Source organism: Mya arenaria, chromosome 4, assembly GCF_026914265.1.
Source record: "Mya arenaria isolate MELC-2E11 chromosome 4, ASM2691426v1".
Classification (NCBI taxonomy): Eukaryota; Metazoa; Mollusca; class Bivalvia; order Myida; family Myidae; genus Mya; species Mya arenaria.
In genome coordinates this window covers 10766389-10786616 of record NC_069125.1, presented here as the reverse complement: position 1 = coordinate 10786616, position 20228 = coordinate 10766389, and the positions used below count along the sequence as shown (strand labels likewise).

General features: G+C 36.8%; 2 protein-coding genes across 3 annotated transcripts in view; one reads left to right on the top strand and one right to left on the bottom strand.

The window, feature by feature from the left end:
- The window catches only part of LOC128231191 (uncharacterized), a 3694-nt gene extending 2473 nt beyond the window's left edge, over positions 1 to 1221 (bottom strand). Inside the window, exon 1 of one of the 2 annotated variants that reach the window (XM_052943683.1) lies at positions 1101 to 1221. The gene's annotated coding sequence lies outside the window, so the exon portion shown is untranslated. Of the gene's footprint in view, positions 1 to 253; positions 638 to 1100 lie in introns of those variants that run through there. The other variant, XM_052943682.1, reaches the window with a different exon arrangement.
- Positions 1222 to 1285: 64 nt separating this feature from the next.
- LOC128231190 (nuclear receptor subfamily 1 group D member 1-like) lies at positions 1286 to 18621 on the top strand. Its single transcript, XM_052943681.1, has 7 exons — positions 1286 to 1898; positions 6648 to 6789; positions 8192 to 8374; positions 9816 to 10000; positions 14347 to 14587; positions 17169 to 17396; positions 18113 to 18621. The coding sequence occupies exons 1-7, from the start codon at positions 1773 to 1775 to the stop codon at positions 18364 to 18366; spliced, it is 1359 nt and encodes a 452-aa protein (XP_052799641.1). The 5' UTR covers positions 1286 to 1772; the 3' UTR covers positions 18367 to 18621.
- The last annotated feature ends 1607 nt before the right edge of the window (positions 18622 to 20228 follow it).

The window sequence follows — 20228 nt, the reverse complement described above, 5'->3', positions numbered from 1 at the left end:
TTATTATGTTCAAATGGGCATTTATAGAATTTAGTAGCATTTGTACTACCGACATTTTGGACATACCCTGTACTCTAAACATCAAAGATTAAACAACAACGACAAACAAAGTCACAACCGAAATGTTGGACACACCCTGTACTTTAAACGTAAAAGATTAATCAACAACAACAACGACAAATAATAACAACAGCAACAACAATAACACAGAACTCCACAGAAGCACTAACGAATGTATGTACAATTTACCAACCTTTTTTTTGTATCTCCCCTAAATACAGGGAACAGAAGTAAGTTATGCTTTTATGTTTTCTTAGCCTATACAAACTTTGATGATAATACGAGTGATCCTAATATAGATTTAAACTCCAGTATCATGAGTATGTGTTTACAAAAATACCCTGATTTATGATATTGAAGTTCACGGTCTACTTAAGGTTAAGTCGTGTGAGGTTAAGTCGATTATTAACGTACGCCACTTACAGACAAACACTTAATCGGTGTTTCGGGTATATATTTGTCGATCGGACAGGATTGTTTTTCATTTACCTTTTCAAAAAACTAAACAATGCCACAACACATTACACCATCCTCGGCACCCCAGCGTATCATAACCTATATTATATATAGGTTATGATACGCATGGTGCCGAGTGTAAATTACACATGGCATGACCAAAAATTATTTGTTAACGATGTTTAAAATGACCTTCCCATAAGAATGTTTACTGTGGAAACAGATTGGATAGCGCTCGCAGAAATGAAGAACAACTTATTGAATACCTGAAAGGATAATTCAAATACATTAAAACGACGTATTTCTTGAATTGCCCAGCTTTTACTTAACCTTTTTAAGGGCTTTTGTACAAGAAGTTAATCGAATACACAGTCATATATATCATATTATCATATTATCATATTATCACAGGAGACTGAAACAGCAGAAATAAAAAAAAAACAGCCAACAGCAACAACAACTACAGAATAAGAACAGCTGTAATACCACTCGCCGTCGTTCAATTTCAACTCCCATTTCAGTGAATACTACTAATGTAATTTACAGCGGGTTATACTCAAATAAAAGTTATACCTATAGATTACCTGTTCGTGGTTTAAGAGGGCTATTAATAAACCCGGACTTCCTTAAACCTAGCGAGTCAAGTATGCACATTTATATATATCAAGTGTTCGTCTATTGTGGATACAATCATTTTTTCATATCAATATCAGTTTTCGTTTTGAAAGGTATTTCAAAATGTAAAAATTATTCTTCGACCTTCTAGAATGAGTGCTATTTTATCTACTTTTGGTAGAAGGCTTACAAGTACTGCTTAAAAATATTTGAATGCTTAATCGTATATGAAATGTGATAAAGGACGGAAGTGAATCGCCTGTGATCGCACATTGATTAAATATAATAGATTTCTACTCTATTATTATTCTGTATTGGAAAAGAGTCATTGTTAAGCCCGACGATCGATTTTGACCAATAACATTATGAAAATAAAGCTCTTCTGCGGCATATATTGGTGAAATGAAGGATTTGTTATGAAGGATAATACAAAACATAAATTGGTGTGCTATTGACGGGAACTACAGCTGAGTACTAAAACAAAAAAACAACAACAACACATAAACAGCAGTATCATCGAGACAGCGGCAACAGCTAGTACTACGTGAACATCAGTAACAACAACAACTGCGACATTTAAAACTGAACATAAGCAATACCACACGAAATCCCTACCCGGACTGAGCAAGCCACAACCGACGATGAAAGAACGTAAAACAGGCAGCCGGAAGTCCCACTACACGACTTTGGTACTTCCGCCGTGCCGCGTGTGTGGAGGGGAAGCGACCGGGTATCACTTTGGAGCCCTCACGTGCGAAGCATGCAAGGTAATAGTACTTGTATTATTCTTGAATACAATTTAGGGCACTGCTCGCACATACATGTAGCTCTTAAGACGACAGCTATCCAGACTGCACCAAATTGTATAAAACTTGGACAGGTTGTTCACAGGTTAGGTTTGTTTACATATTTGAATAATTTGATAGGTCAATAGTAAGCTTTGAATAAATATTGACTAATAGAAAACATTTTGGTTAGCTTTAACCTATACAAATACTTTTTGTGTGTTTCATGTGTACATTTAGTCACCGTACCATTCTACTTTTTAATGAATACAGTTATTGGTCTAAGTGAACCTCGTTACCTCAACAGACTGGCCCACTTTATTCAACGAACAGGACAAAAACACCTAAACAGAATGACCCACTGTATTAACCAATTTGTCCAAAAAACGTTAACAAACTGTCCCAAGTTAATTCACCAACATGACCCAAACACCTAAACAAACAATCCAAGTGTGTTAACCAGTATGATCCAAACACATACAACAGACTGTCCTAGTGTATCTACCTACATGATCGAAACACCTAAATAGACTGTCCTAGTGTATTTACCAGTATGACCCAAACACCTAAATAGACTGTCCTAGTGTATTTACCAGTATGATCCAAACACCTAAATAGACTGTCCTAGTGTATTTACCAGTATGGCCCAAACACCTAAATAGACTGTCCTAGTGTATTTACCAGTATGACCCAAACACCTAAATAGACTGTCCTAGTGTATTTACCAGTATGACCCAAACACCTAAATAGACTGTCCTAGTGTATCTACCAGTATGACCCAAACACCTAAATAGACTGTCCTAGTGTATTTACCAGTATGATCCAAACACCTAATCAGACTGTCCCAGTGTAGTTACCAGTATGACCCAAACACCTAAATAGACTGTCCTAGTGTATTTACCAGTATGACCCAAACACCTAAATAGACTGTCCTAGTGTATTTACCAGTATGACCCAAACAACTAAATAGACTGTCCTAGTGTATTTACCAGTATGATCCAAACAACTAAATAGACTGTCCTAGTGTATTTATCAGCAAGATCCAAACACCTAAACAGACTGTCCTAGTGTATTTACCAGCAAGATCCAAACACCTAAACAGACTGTCCCAGTGTATTTACCAGCAAGATCCAAACACCTAAACAGACTGTCCTAGTGTATTTACCAGTATGATCCAAACATCTTAACAGACTGTTCTAGTGTATTTACCAGTATGATCGAAACATCTAAACAGACTGTCCAAGTGTATTTACCAGCAGAACACAAACACCTAAATAGACTGTCCTAGTGTATTTACCAGCATGACCCAAACACCTAAATAGACTGTCCTAGTGTATTTACCAGCAAGATCCAAACACCTACACAGACTGTCCTAGTGTATTTACCAGCAGAACACAAACACCTAAACAGACTGTCCTAGTGTATTTACCAGTGTGACACAAACACCTTATCAGACTGTCCCAGTGTAGTAACCAGTGTGACCCAAACACCTTATCAGACTGTCCCAGTGGAGTTACCAGTGTGACCCAAACACCTTATCAGACTGTCCCAGTGTAGTTACCAGTGTGACCCAAACACCTTATCAGACTGTCCCCGTGTAGTTACCAGTGTGACCCAAACACCTTATCAGACTGTCCCAGTGTAGTTACCAGTGTGACCCAAACACCTTATCAGACTGTCACAGTGTGTTTACCAGTATGACCCAAACACCTTATCAGACTCTCCCAATGTAGTACCAGTATGACCCAAACACCTAATCAGACTCTCCCAGTGTAGTTACCAGTGTGACCCAAACACCTAATCAGACTCTCCCAGTGTAGTTACCAGTGTGACCCAAACACCTAATCAGACTCTCCCAGTGTAGTTACCAGTGTGACCAAAACACCTAATCAGACTCTCCCAGTGTAGTTACCAGTGTGACCCAAACACCTAATCAGACTGTCCCAGTGTAGTTACCAGTATGACCCAAACACCTAATCAGACTGTCCCAGTGTAGTTACCAGTATGACCCAAACACCTAATCAGACCGTCCCAGTGCAGTTACCAGCATGACCCAAACACGTAATCAGACCGTCCCAGTGCAGTTAACAGTATGACCAAAACACCTAATCAGACTCTCCCAGTGTAGTTACCAGTGTGACCCAAACACCTAATCAGACTGTCCCAGTGTAGTTACCAGTATGACCCAAACACCTAATCAGACTGTCCCAGTGTAGTTACCAGTATGACCCAAACACCTAATCAGACTGTCCCAGTGTAGTTACCAGCATGACCCAAACACCTAATCAGACTGTCCCAGTGTAGTTACCAGTGTGACCCAAACACCTAATCAGACTCTCCCAGTGTAGTTACCAGTGTGACCCAAACACCTAATCAGACTGTCCCAGTGTAGTTACCAGTGTGACCCAAACACCTAATCAGACTCTCCCAGTGTAGTTACCAGCATGACCCAAACACCTAATCAGACTGTCCCAGTGTAGTTACCAGTGTGACCCAAACACCTAATCAGACTCTCCCAGTGTAGTTACCAGTGTGACCCAAACACCTAATCAGACTCTCCCAGTGTAGTTACCAGTGTGACCCGAACACCTAATCAGACTCTCCCAGTGTAGTTACCAGTGTGACCCAAACACCTAATCAGAATCTCCCAGTGTAGTTACCAGTGTGACCCAAACACCTTATCAGACTGTCCCAGTGTAGTTACCTGTACACCTAATCAGACCGTCCCAGTGTAATTACCAGTGATGACCCGAACACCTAATCAGACTGTCCCAGTGTAGTTACCAGTATGACCCAAACACCTAATCAGACTGTACCATATTATTTACCAATACAACCGAAACACTTACACAGACTGACCCTGTATACTTACGAACATGATCCAATCACCTAAACAGACTGTAGTAGTATATTTACCAATAGACCAAAACACCTAAACAGACTGTAGTAGTGTATTTACCAATAGACCAAAACACCTAAACAGACTGTAGTAGTGTATTTACCAATAGACCAAAACACCTAAACAGACTGTAGTAGTGTATTTACCAATAGACCAAATCACCTAAACAGACTGTAGTAGTGTATTTACCAATAGACCAAATCACCTAAACAGGCTGTAGTAGTATATTTACCAATAGACCAAAACACCTAAACAGACTGTAGTAGTGTATTTACCAATAGACCAAATCACCTAAACAGGCTGTAGTAGTGTATTTACCAATATACCAAAACACCTAAACAGACTGTAGTAGTGTATTTACCAATAGACCAAAACACCTAAACAGACTGTAGTAGTGTATTTACCAATAGACCAAATCACCTAAACAGACTGTAGTAGTGTATTTACCAATAGACCAAAACACCTAAACAGACTGTAGTAGTGTATTTACCAATAGACCAAAACACCTAAACAGACTGTAGTAGTGTATTTACCAATATACCAAAACACCTAAACAGAGTGTCAAAGTGCATTTTCCAGCATGACCCAATCATCTTAACAGATTGTTCCAGATTTTCAAAGTAACTTATGCACCAGTCAATTGTAACCACGCTCCCCCCCCCCCCCCCCCCCCCCCCAGGTCCGGGGGTATACCGGGGATAGCCTGGGAAATGGGCCGTGTTTTTACCTTTCAGGTGGCCCCGAAGTGCCGGGTGAATGCGGTGGTTTTGTCTTCGCAGAAATATAGCGGGGAATGGGCCTAACCTATGATCCCTGAGGTGCGGGGGCATTTGGCGAGGATTTCACCATCTGTTCGTCCCCGCTGGTTGGCTGGACCGAAAGTCAAAGTCCCCGCTATTCTCCGGACCTGGGGGGGGGGGGCGTGGCTACAATTGATTGGTGCATTAACAGACTGGTTTATTGTTTTACCATTGTATCCGAACTTGTAAAAAAGGTTTTGCCTTATAAAATAATATGCTACAAATTTAGGAGTATGAAAGTTTTAAAAAAGTTGAAAATAAGAATCTTTGCTCGCTTTGGTTTATAAAACCAAAACATCTGGCATGAAGCTAGCACTCGTTAAAGCATCATCGGCAACCCAGCGTATCATAACCTATATGATATCATATACTAAGGTTATAATGCGCTCGGGTGCCGAGAATGTCATTAAAGTTCAATACGGTGAAGCTGTGCAAATGAATCACAAACCTTGGTATATTTACAAAACTGTTTGACAAAAATATAACATAATTACAGAACCATAAACTCATTCAACTGCTAAGTGAGGGCACATTTGACTAATATTGACAAAGCTTTTATTGTAAGAACAATGGTGTCTGCAAATTATGGCCAATCTTCCATTGATTTCGAGCTATGAAGGATCGTATTCTCATTGTTCAAATTTCACCTGGGTATTGCAGACATAATCGATTTGAACGTTGAAGTTCTCCTGCCATTCATAATTACTTTCAGGGTATTTTTGACTGAAACTCTATCTCGTTGTTTACAAATGATTGATCTAGGGGCACTGCCCTGACAGTAATTTGCTATTTGCGTATAGAAAAAAAGATTTGATAAATTGATTACCAAGTTCTGACTTAAATACATGTATTAAAAACTAAACGAGGGTATTACAAAAGAGCTATAGCAACATCATGGAAAAGTATATAATTAAGTAACGACCAATGTATGAATTGACCCAGTTAAGTACACTTATGAACGACATTAAGTGCAAGAACTACTAAGCCCTTTTGGGCTTGTTTAAAGAAATGCACGTAACTGCTATTTTTCAGGCATTTTTCCGACGTTCGTTGGTCCAGAAAAAGGAAAATAAATGCAAGCGGCAAAGTTCTTGTGACGTTACATCAAAGAGGTCGGGTAACTGCGCCCCCTGTCGGTTGGCCAGATGTCGAAAGCTAGGCATGTGTAAAGAAGGTACGTACAATATACCTGACCATTTGCAACTCGATCAATCACATCTACTTAACCTTAAAGACACGACCAACTGCGACTGTAGTATTTCGAAGACTAGACCAATAACAACGTTTATATTTGAAGGACTACACCAATCACTACTTATATACTTCAAAGACTAGACCAATCACAACTACTTTCCCTCATGACTCGACCAATTACGACTTCTGTATATCGTATACTAGACCAATCACAACGTCTGTATTTCAAAGACTAGACCAATCACAACGTCTGTATCTCAAAGACTAGACCAATCACAACGTCTGTATCTCAAAGACTAGACCAATCACAACTACTTTACCTCAAAGACGCGATCAATTACGACTTCTGTATTTCGAAGACTAGACCAGTCACAACGTCTATATCTTAAAGACTAGACCAATCACAGCGACTGTATCTCAAAGACTAGACCAGTCACAACGTCTATATCTCAAAGACTAGACCAATCACAGCGACTATATCTCAAAGACTAGATCAATCACAACGTCTATATCTCAAAGACTAGACCAATCAAAACGTCTGTATCTCAAAGACTAGACCAATCACAACGTCTGTATCTCAAAGACTAGACCAATCACAACTACTTTACCTCAAAGACGCGATCAATTACGACTTCTGTATTTCGAAGACTAGACCAGTCACAACGTCTAAATCTCAAAGACTAGACCAATCACAGCGACTGTATCTCAAAGACTAAACCAGTCACAACGTCTATATCTCAAAGACTAGACCAATCACAGCGACTGTATCTCAAAGACTAGACCAACCACAACGTCAATATCTCAAAGACTAGACCAATCACGACGTCTGTACCTCAAAGACTAGACCAGTCACAACGTCTATATCTCAAAGACTAAACCAATCAGAACGACTGTATCTCAAAGACTAGACCAATTGCAGCTTTTGTACTTCAAAACAAGACAAATCACAACTTCTTTACCCCAAAGAAGTGACCAATCGTAACTACTTTACTTTAAAAACTAGACCACTATCACAACTTCTATACTACACAACCAGAATATGTATACACTCGTTATTTGTTTCTGTTTATATATGTAGCTGTGTATGCTTCAATTATGTAATTAAATCTTTAACCCATGTGCAGAATATGTCTGCAATGTTTCACATTAGAGTCATCATTCAAAGATATCAGCGTGAGGAATCACGTGACCTAAAGGGCTTCCCACATGGGTCACCATGGGTCACAACGGATGCAAAAAAACAAATAACTGACGACAATTTTTAAGAAAAGATATGAAAATATTTCGTAGTCTATAAAATACTGTTTTTCTTCTTCTGTAGGTCACGTGATTCCTCACCCTGGATATATAGGTCTATTATCTATATTGTTCACTTATGTTAGGTGTCCGGAAGGGCCGTTTCTCCCTACCCATGCGGACCCAGGCCATCAACGAAGCAAACATGCTGGAGGGTAAACTTCCGGTAACCTCTGACGATAATTCTCAACCCAGCACTCCCGAAAGTTCCTCGTCTGGTGCGGACAGTGGCATCTGTGAATCGCCAGGGAGCTCTTCCGGTTCATCTGGTAATTCATTTTTTATAGTGAGAACCAATTACATATTAAGCTGCACTCTCACAGATGGACAGTTTTGACTTTTTTTAGTGTTCTTTTTTTGTCTCAGAATCAGCTGATTTTGGCGTCAATGCCTTCAATTTACAGATTGACAGTTTTGACTTTTTTTTGTTTTTTGTCTCAGAATCAGCTGATTTTGGCATCAATGCCTTCAATTCACAGATTGACAGTTTTGACTTTTTTTGTCTCAGAATCAGCTGATTTTGGTATCAATGCATTCAATTCATTCCTCAAATAACTCACTCTACAACTGATCTCAATCGTTTTGGAAACTTCCAAAAAATCCATTTTTTTCTTAAAGTGTTAGTTACGCTTTTAACCATAAAACATCAATTCTCGAACGTAAATATGAAAAAAACTGCTATCTGATCTGTTGTCAGCAATCTTGTAACACTGTTTTCAAGACATTTACCTCATTCATTGGTTCATTCACAGACAAAACGTTAACAAGTTGTAAAAACTGTCAAACTGTGAGAGTGCAGCATTAATGCCTTATGGTTCAAACACACTTGATATCTCAATAATCATACATATTACGGTGACTAAATGTTGATATTAAAATATATGTACATTATGCATGGTTATCTAAACGACGGGAAAATTTAATGCATTTATGGAATAAAATCCTATGAATTATAGTTTGACTTAGGTTAAGTATGTGATAACCTAGGATGGGTCATGAAAGCACTGGCCCAAATATCACCAAGATACTAAAGTCAAATCTCAGTCTTAACTCATTTTACTGCATCATAGTTTGATTCCAAATCTTTTATTTTTTACTTTTTAAAAAAAGATAATTCTTAAAGAATGTTTTGATTTAGACATTTTCTCAAGAATTCAAAGAAAACGAATTCTTTGTTTTCATTACCATACCAAGTTTGACTATCTCTCCACCAATGAAAAGGGCTTATTCCGATATAAACGGCTAAACTTGATTTTTAAATATACCAAAATAATGAAAACTCTCAAAAAGCCGACTGCATTAAAAATGCACTCTTGCTCCCAAACAAGATTTACTAATATTAATACAAATGTTTTAATATACCGAAAAGGATGAATAAATGTCGAAAACAATGGTTCTTATGAAGGATACCGAGTTTAATTTGAAAGAAAGATGCAGAAAACACAGTATTTCTACCTTATGAGACTATGGTAGACCACAGTAAATCTTTTAGCATACACCAATCATTTAATATTTTTGCGTCTTCAGCTATTAAATACACGGCTACAATATTATAATCAGTAATTAATATTTTCCATAAATGGATTATTTAGTAAGTAGTAAAAAAAGCCCTAAAATATGATGTTTGTTATACATGTGTATGTATTGATTTTGAATAAGAGTGTCACTTTAATAAAATCGATTTATCAATACTGAATTATAATTTTTCAGATACTTCTGACACCATGCTGGTTCCGTATGGCTGCAACGTTGCTATGGATACGGACATGTCGTTAGTGGCCGGAAGTATGTACGACCAACTGCTGACGTCATTGGTGACGTCACAAGAATCGATCTATCCGGATCTGAAAAAATACTTTGAGATGCCCCTTGATGCATTGCATAAGGATATCCACGTAAGTCCGCCCCGCACTGTATTAGTTCGTGTTTAGCTGTTATGCTGGAATCATTTCGACAAAAACAGTTATTGAAGTCTGCCCATCCTTTTCTAATGTGTTACAAAGTGGGGTTTTATAGAAAATGGGTTATTTTAATCACTGTATTTCATGACCAAAAGGTATGAGAGAGAGAGAGAGAGAGAGAGAGAGAGAGAGAGAGAGAGAGAGAGAGAGAGAGAGAGAGAACTATTGTAGTCATAAGACACAACGACTGGTTGATTGTGGGCGTAAGGTAGTCGTAAAAAGTCTTTATTGGTCAACAAAATAGTTTGGCCAATGAAAAAGCAGTATTTTTCAAATTTTCGTTCAGTTCATCAGTCAGCCGTTATTGATCTTAATCAGGTGAAGCGGTACATATAAACAGTAGCTGGCCCAGTTAGCTGCGAGTTTACGAAAGCATTATATAGAACCCTTGAACATTTAAAGATTGCGTTGCATCAATCTTTTATTTTGTAAGTACACACTTACAATGTTTAACCATTACTTATAACATACGGATAATAAATATACAAGCTATACATGTTGCAAAATACATGATTCTGTGTTCCACCTTAATGCAACATGACCGTATTTCATGGTGCAGACGTCACATCATAACTAGTATCATCGCGAGATGTTAAAATGACAAAAGGTGGGTCATAAATATTTTCATTTATTAAATAAACTTGTCTTAAGTGATTTGAACCAATGGTGTATAAAATATAAGGGTTATTAGTTCGTGCTTTGATCCGTGAGGTCGCATTCGACTGGTTTTTGGCAGATTTTGAATCCGAATTTGCAAAAATCCACTCGTATCAAATACAAAACCCCGGCTCAGTACCAATAACCTGTTTGTGGTTTATTTGTGGCCACCAAGTAGGGTTTCTCCGGGTTCTCTGGTTTCCACCACATCACAAGACCACACTCTCGCGTTTCATCGTGCCAACGAGAGTGATTAATATAATGTTGCAATAACTTGTTTCAAATCGTTGTAAATATATATGAGTTTAAACTAAATAAACTGTTTTATTCCATGGATGAAATTTAGATAATAAAGTTTGCAGTTTTTCTGAAACCTCTGGGTTCGCCTCTGGTTGGGCAAAACATTCATTGGTGCATTATAATGATGGTGTCAGACATATTTAATACCTTCTAGTAAATTGGTTTAACAACTTTAAAGCAAAACTTTTGATCGTTTTCGCAACAGAAACTTGTGGACGAAGATTATTTTGATGATAAAGTTTTTTAAACATAACATTGTCTTTCAAATCATTAGGTTTTTTTCTAAATTGTTATTGCGATCTTAAAATGTCTTCTTCTTTTTTTTAAAAGAATAGTGTTTTATATTATTTTTAACGCATGACATATATTCGTTCCATTTCATTCAATCTGTTGACTGCTCCTTATTGTGATATTAATATGTCGTACATTCTACTCATGAATGGTTTTTGAGAGCCAAATAAATATTTGAACAATTGGTGATCGTTATTAGATCGACAAAAATAAGATCTACAATCCTTTCATATACATATCTTGCGTTTTTCGTCCTAATTCACTGTTCGCTTTTATACATAAATATGCTCTTTTTAAACAATTATGTAGATTCTACTATGAGGCCAAATTTCAGTTCAATATGATAAAGATGGCAAACGGTTTTAAAGGGACATATTTTAAGTTTACACGTGAAAGATGCAATCATTTTTAAAAAAATGTTTAATGCATTTATATATTATGTTTAACTCATTTGACTTAAAGCTGCACACTCACAGATAAACCACTTTTACAACTTTTTTGTCTTGGAAAGAGAAAATATTTGCGTCAATATCTGCTAACCAATGATATAAGATTGCTGACAAAAAAAAAATCAGATCGTAGATTTTCATATTTCCGTTCGAAAATTAATGTTTTATGGCTTAAAACGGTTTAAGAAAAATGCATAAAACATCAATTTTTGACCTTAAATTGAACGTTTTGATAACTTTTTATTTTTTGTCTTCGAACGAGCCAATTTTTGGGAAAATCCATGGAAACCAGTTATATAAGACTTCTGACAAAAAATTATATCGCAGATTTTTTTATTCAAGTTCAAAAATTGATGTTTTATGCATTTTTCTTAAACCGTTAGTAACGGTTTAAGCCATAAAACATTAATCTGCGATCTGATCTCTTGTCAACCATCTTATATGACTGGTTTGCAGATATTTACGCAGAAATTCGCTCATTCCAAGACAAAAAAACGGTAAATCTGTGAGAGTGCAGCTTTAAATATAAAAAACTGCGATTTATTTTTGGTCAGCAGTCTTTTATAACTGGTTTTCATAGATTTTCGCAAAAAAATGGCTTGTTCCAAGACAAGTTATTTTTTTCAAAACGTTCAGTCTGTGAGAGGGAAAAAAAGAAGGATATACTTGAGGTACTTATAAAACAATAACCTTCATAAATTGAAATTAAACTGGACAAATATTCCACCAGTTGTAAGAGGTCCAACATATCGCTAATTATTGTTTTATCTGATTTTTGGCCTCAACCTATATAGTGTCCCTTTAAAGTAAACCCTTTCATGTTTTAGACCACAAAATAAGTATTCTCGGTAATGCATCTGAAAGCATTCATTTTACCATCATTTTACTCTATGATATCGACATTGTAGAAAAAAAAATACAGTTAAAGTATTTTGGCATAAGTGGGGCGCGAACCCGCTACGGTATTGTCGAGAACGAAAACAACGGCTTAACCACAAGGCCACCAAGACTTTAACAAATATGGTGGATATTTTGACATCTTAACTATACATTGATCACGTGATAAAGTCAATCAAACAATCACGAAACAGCAAAGCTATTATTAATACAATTCTTTTCTTAACGCTTATGAAAATTGTGGTCTTAAAAGACGATATTTGAGCAAAAATCAACATTTGCTGAAGGGTTCCAGCTCTTGTCATCTTAGTTTTAACACTTTTAATGATTTGCCACACTTTATTTCGTCTAACAAAAAAGTTCATTTTACAAACACAGACATGAGCGAGTACCTTTAAGGGACTGAAAAATGTACCCATTGAATTGAATAGATTCCTAAATATCAATTTGCAACAGATTGCACAATTGTACTGAACCAACCTTAAGTCAGATATCTGATTTCCCTGTCGACAAAAAATGTTCAAACGTGCATATCAATTCTGCAGCTGTTTTTGAAAATGATATTGACTTCCTGCATTCTGTGTGCAGTTTTATGTATGTTACTTGACACTTCTGATTCATTTGCGTAATGGACAATATAATGCACATGTAGTTATACTCATAATGAAATCATTGTTTAAGAAATTGAGACTGGTGAAATGGTATAGGAGTCCGCCTTTTACCCAAGAAGTTGTCGGTTCGATCAGTACTATGTACTTGTTTCTGTCCAGCAAACAGACTCGACCGCCCTTCTATACGCTGTTAGTTTTGGTCAAAATCGATCTAAAATAAATTGGTATAAATTTTTGAAATCCCAAGTATTTATTAAACTATATCTTTGAGTAAAATTTCTCATGAAAGTCTTATAATTAGAAACATATTATCTTTATTTTTTTTATTTTTTTGTGTTATTATTCAAGTGTATGGAAAAGTAAAAATAGACAAACTGTTCCGTTTTCTTCTGAAATTAGCAATGTAAATTGCCCCTCCTGCATTGAATAAAGTGACACTCTTATTCAAATTCAATGCACATTTATAACAAACTTAAATTTTGAGTGATAAACTTTGAACTTCTTACTAAATAATGCATTAATGGAAAATATTAATAACTGATAACAAGATTGTTACCGTGTATTTAATAGCTGAAAACACACAAATATTAAATGACTAATGGGTCTTAAAAGATTTACAGTGATCAACTGTCGTCTCATAAGGTAGAAATACCATGTTTTCTTCACCTGTCTTTCACATTAAACACAGTAACCTTCATAATAACATTTGTTTTCGATATTTATTCATCCTTTTCGATATATTTAGAAAAATGTATTGATGGTGGAACATCTTAATTGGGAATAAGAGAGCATCTTTAAAATATCCCTTTTTTATTAACCTATATTTTTAGTAAAATATTTCATGAATATCTGACAAGTGGAAAACATACTTTTATATTTTTGTGGTATTATTTAACTTATGAATCAGTTCCGTTTTCTTTGGAAATAAGAAATCTAAAATTGCCTCTCCCGCGTTGATCAATGAATTGTTAATTTTAGAGCGGTTTAAGTTATTTAAAGACTACAACAGGTGCGTTATCATGTCCATAATCATAACACAATAAATGATTCATCATTTGTTCAATCTTTTTCGCAGAATACGCTAACATTGAAGGAAGAAATTTACGAGGGAGTGTTCGGGTCAAGCGCGCCGATGACTACAGAACAGTTCCAAGACATTTTCGCCACCACAGGCAATGACGTGGACTCGCGGCTCCAGCAGTTTGAGATGTACGGCCGCTCCATGGAGGACGGCATCCGGTTGTACCACGCGTTCGCCGAGCGCGTCCCAGGACTTCCGGAACTGTGCCCCGCCGACCGCGATAGCCTTATCAAAGGTGGGTGAATTGGCAATCGAATAATGCTAAATGTTTTAATAAACTTTCTGAAACTGGTCGTACGAATAAAGGACCGTTGCAGTATAAAACAAAGTCTGTACAGTCGAACCCCGTTGGGTCGAAGTCTTAGGGAACGGCGAAATGACATCGAGCCTCGGAAATTTCGAGCCAAGCGGGAAAATTTACTATCAGTTTATAGAAATCGGTCCTTTACATCCAGCTCGAGCCAACGGGGAATTCGAGCCAAGCGAGTTCGAGCCAACGGGGTTCGACTGTATATGAACACACGCGGGACAAAATGGAACAGAAAGAAGCACGACTAAGACTAGTCATTTAGACATTTAGTTAATCTTAAGAAATAGGCCATAACGATTATGCATTCGGAACTCCTCGGCCATTTTCTACGTAAACAACCTCTATTGTATATGGACGGTTTACAATGTCAGAAATCGGTACACTTTCACTACGCTGCAAGTAGATCGCCTAGTAATTTCAATTTAACAGTTAAACTTAATGACCTAACTCTTGCGAATCTTAGTAAAGTTTGCAATAATACACTTCACTGGCAATCAATTTAAACTTAGATCTACAAATACAAGCTAAAACACATTTAATTTATGGCATAATTCAAAAGTTTACGAACTACGTCTACTGTTGTGCCGGCATACACTCGAGGTTGTTTTCGATAAAAATGGCATTCGGGAATTCCGAATTAACGATTATGATGCAAACACACGTTTTAAGCACACTCTAAATTTCGTATTGTAAATATACCCTATCTCGTTTATATTTGTTCAAACTTAAAGAAAGAAGATCATCATAATAATCGACTCTCAAGTATATTTACATAGGCGCTATCTATATGGTTTGGCTTTCATAAAATGTAACTTCACTCACACTGTGTGGTATTGACTGTACGCTTCTTCCATGGGTGGGATTTGATATAAATACAAGAATCCCAGCCCGAGTTGGAGGTTAATCTAGTTCCCGTCAAATACCTTCCACCGACGAGGAGGTTTTACGGTCTGTTCACGGCTATTTGCTGCACCACCCCACCGCTTCCCTGTGAGTTTAAACAGGTATTGAGAAGCCGAAAGGGGTAAATTTACCTTTATTAATGAACGGTGCCTACAGCCTAGTAGAGTAATTTAGCCCCGTGACCGTGTATCAACGATGACGTCTAAAGCCACTAACGCGACCGACTAAAATCGTCAAAGTTTACTTTTCATTTTAATATCGGAGCAAAAAGTAATAAAATACGCCCAAAATGCACATTCAACACCGGACTAGAAATTGTTAAAATGTTCTTTGGGGGACACCCTCCCCTGCAAACACTATAAAAAAAATCCGGTCCTGAAGAAGTTTTGCAAGTTAAAAGGCCCCTAAGTTACGCCCCCTCTAATGTCAAACCCTCGCCCCGCCCCTGAAAACGTTACCAAACCGAGAAAAGGGAAGAGAGAGGAGTCAGACCGGGTAAGATTTGGGCCATCCAGGTCCTGTGCGCGTCACCCTGGTTCCGTTGCAATGTGTCACCCAAGGGAGGCTCCGAGCTCAGAGCCGCGACTCCGATGATAAGCATAGCCGTTGATGACACTTTTTCTTCCACTCCGACCTTGGAAGATACTTGTATGCTAATGACAACTCGTTCATAGTATGAGCGATGTTACGAAGATTTTGATTGGTTTAAAACGCAGCTATGGTACGTGAACAATGACGTCACTACGCCATGCAGGTCATGCCTTGACGTCAGTATTTTTACACAGGAAAGGTTTAATTGTGTAATATTATCATACTAGTTCAAAATATGCATACAAGGCATCAGGTGTCAGATTCCTCCACCAGGTGGCTTTTCATTGTGACAAACACGTGTGGTTTTTAAAAAAGCAGATGCCATTTATGAAATTACCGATCGCGAAATAATATGAAAATAAAAATGTATTACCCAGAGAAGTTTTTATCATTATTATTGTGCTTTCAAATTAGAGGTAAATAAATACACACACCCACACACCCACACACACACACACACAAACAAAAGGAAGGATATTTATTTTGAAGTTTAACAAATGATTTTCCGCCCAAAGCTGATACCTAATACTGATACTGAAACCCAAAACTCTCCAAACGAATTTTGTATCAATTGACGATATCGCAAACCACAGACAGAAAAACGATATGGCAAACCACAGACAGGAAAACAGTTTTTATGGTGGCATATAACTGCCATAAGGTAACCTGTTAACGTTCGCGAATTGTTTCGTGTTAACCCACTTAATTTCCCGTTAATTATATAGCTATCTAGTTAATGTTCGCGAAACGTTTTCGGTAAGATAGATATCATAAGATTAAAAACAGGCTTGAAAATACACAGAACTGCCACCTGTTACCTTTTTTAGCTGTACAACATACAGGTTAACTAGTTAACTAACTAGTTTGCGAATTCCACTTAATAAGTTTCACGAACGTAATCGGGTTATCTTACGGCAGAAACATGCCAACATAATTTTTAACTTTTTAGACATACAAAGACAATAAATATATTTTTATATTATATTTCCCAATTCCTATCATCTTTCCGCAGCCGGCCACCTGGAGTTCTGGTTCTTCGGTTCACACATGCTGTTTAATAAGAAGCTGGGCATAGCCATGTGTTATGACGGCTCCCAGACCGGAAGTAAGGCCCACATGACGCGTTTCTTTGACGCCGATTGGATCGACCTGAACTTTGACTTCGCCGACACTCTTAGTCGTCTGCAGCTGTCGTTTGAGGAAATAGTGCTCATCCGGGCAATTATACTGACGTCAGCAGGTATGTAGACAATGGGAATAAGGTTACACACAACCATTAACTACCAATCATACACAATGCATCATATGGTAAGACAGCTGGTCTGCAAGTTTCAAAATGTTTTACACAAGGGATGTCAGCTCAAAGAGGGGCACTCTCTTGACAGGTACGTAGACAATGTGAAAAAGGTTACACACAACCATAAGCTACCAATCATACACAATGCATCACATGGTTAGACAGCTGGTCTACAAGTGTCAATCTTTCACAAAAGCCTGTTCAAAGAGGTGCAATATAGCGTGACATTAAAAATACAACTCAAAATGGTTTATGTTGGGGATCTGATTTTAATGAGAATGTCGTTTTAAAGAACAAAAAGCGGGCGTTTGATTGCGCTTTCTTCAGAATCGATCTAAGTGAAATTATTCAACGATAACAAGAAAATTCCTCGATTAGCACAGACCCACAAAATGCACACACCAAGTACATGTATAATTATGCTCCCTTTTAATACAAACACTTGTTTAACAACTAAACCTTGGTGGCAAAATATACTGACTGTAATCTACTCTATGAAATTACTCTATTTAGTCATTGGCTCACAAAAAACACAGCAAACACCAATAACAATTGAAATGGATAATGGTTTTGTAACAAAAGATATTTTAAGAATTAAACAAATCTTGAACGCAATTAGGTTGCCATGTTTAAGTGAACGTACGTCCATTTATTTCCAGACCGCTGTACCTTGACAGACAGAGGCACAGTTCAAACGTTACAGGAACGCTATCTGGAATGTATGCGGCGCCATCTAGCGGCCACCTGTCGCCAACCGTCCAAACGACTGTTCAGAATCATTGAACGCTTAGTTGCGGCCCGAAATATGAATGAGATTAACTTGCGTATAAACCGGAAGTTCCTGCATCAGTGGGGATTTCTTATCCATGATTTGCCGCTATGGCAAGATATGCTGTGTTATGATGGACATTAGATTGTTTGAAAAGACATACGTCTATTAAAGGAACTCCAGATGGTTCCCAAACAGATAAAGTATTTCCTAAAATGGAGCCAAGAATTATCAATACGAATTAGAATGAGGCTGATTATTCATCATTTTACAAAATAATATTTCGTCGCTTTCTAAGCTGAGTTGACACGTTTAAGAATAGCGCATAATGGTTTCCCAGTTGTTTATAGTGTGTATACTTAGCATGTTAAAGTCACGTGATTAGTACAGCTATATATATATATATATATATATATATATATATATATATATATATATATATATACCGACGCTTATTTTAAATTTACTGCGATTAACGTGTTAGACAGACCCAATAGATTTCGAATTGGAAAAATAAGCAAAAAGTACGTATGATAAATGAGTCGTAATCGAAGTAATACATTAGTAAGTAAGATTAAATTTGATACGCAACAATATCAAAGTTTTTGCCAATTTTCTTTTTTCACGCCTGACTTAATGTAAACACAAATCATAAAGCTAATGGTCAAAGGGAGACAATTAATAACTCTTGCCAAACCATAGGTTTACAACTACCAAAATTGGAAATGCATGAAAATAATGAATTTTCAAGCCGGTTACATGTAACAAGGTGTCGTTACAATGAATAAATTTCAATGGTATCATCTGGTGTCTAGTCCCTTTAAAGTTTGTTCCTATATTTTGATGTAAATTTTGCCATACATAGGATGACGAAAGGTTAACGAAATACTAAATGAAAGATACATTAAATGCCAACTTTGCCATTGTAAAATTAGACCCAATGGCAAATATGTATTTTAAAAGGAAATCGCTCACTGATGTTTTGAAACATGGTTGAGATTGAGTCATTGTTTGAACTTTTAGAAAAACACCAAACAGCAACTGGCCAATACTCGTATTGACTTGATTGTGTAAATGCAAGTATAGGTTAGAGTTTATTAAGTAATTTCTTCGTGGATGAGTAACCTTAAGGAGCCGATCGCAGTGAATTGACCGTGGTTTCTTATTCACGAATAAATTGCTTAGTAAATTCTAACCGACTTAGTGTTAGCCCTTCCTGAATTGCATCAGCTTTAACATAAGGTCGTGCGCCTGTCAAAAAGACCTGCTAATAACTGCAATATATTGTAACGTCATTTGAATCAGCGTTGACGCTGAAATTGTGTCTTTGCATATGCAAACAGTAAGCATGGCTCTATACTCATGCGCAGTTATAGCAATTTACTTAATCATGAAGGAACGTATTCAACAATAAGTAACGATTCTTCACAAAAAAGGAACTAAACATTTTTTTAAAAACTAGCGCACCTGATTGGCTAAAATGTAGGTCAAACACTAAGCCAAGAGTTATTCCATTTCAACAGCGTTACTAAAGCTATTTGGTAAAGTAGGGCATTTTCAATAAATATTTACACAAGAGCTATATTTTGAAATTTTCATGATGGTTTATCATTGAATTTAGCCTTTTTTTCACATTTCACACGAAATAAATTTTCTCTGTGTACGACTCTACAGAATGTTAACGAGTCCCTTAAAGACAAAAGAGGATACATGTATGTGTATTTGCTTTAAAGATAAGAAAATAAATACGTTAATGGTGTTCTTCTTATATTCAACTAAAAAAATAGAAGCCGGAATGTCTTTTTTGTATATTTTATTTTTGATCGTCGTTATATTGTTTCATTTTGATATGTAAAATAATCAAACTTTTTTGTTCTTTCAGAATTATACAGATTGTTTTATTTATATTAATATGTAAATAAGAGTTTCTGAGAATAAAAACCTTTACACTAAAGAGAACGGAACTTTTTATGATAACATACTGCATGTCGTTACCCTTCTTCTAT

Coding starts and splice junctions, on each gene's coding strand:
- LOC128231190 (XM_052943681.1), top strand. CDS start 1,773: ATGAAAGAACGTAAAACAGGCAGCCGGAAGTCCCACTACACGACTTTG. Junction 14,588..17,168: donor CCGCGATAGCCTTATCAAAG/GTGGGTGAATTG, acceptor ATCTTTCCGCAG/CCGGCCACCTGGAGTTCTGG. Junction 17,397..18,112: donor AATTATACTGACGTCAGCAG/GTATGTAGACAA, acceptor ATTTATTTCCAG/ACCGCTGTACCTTGACAGAC.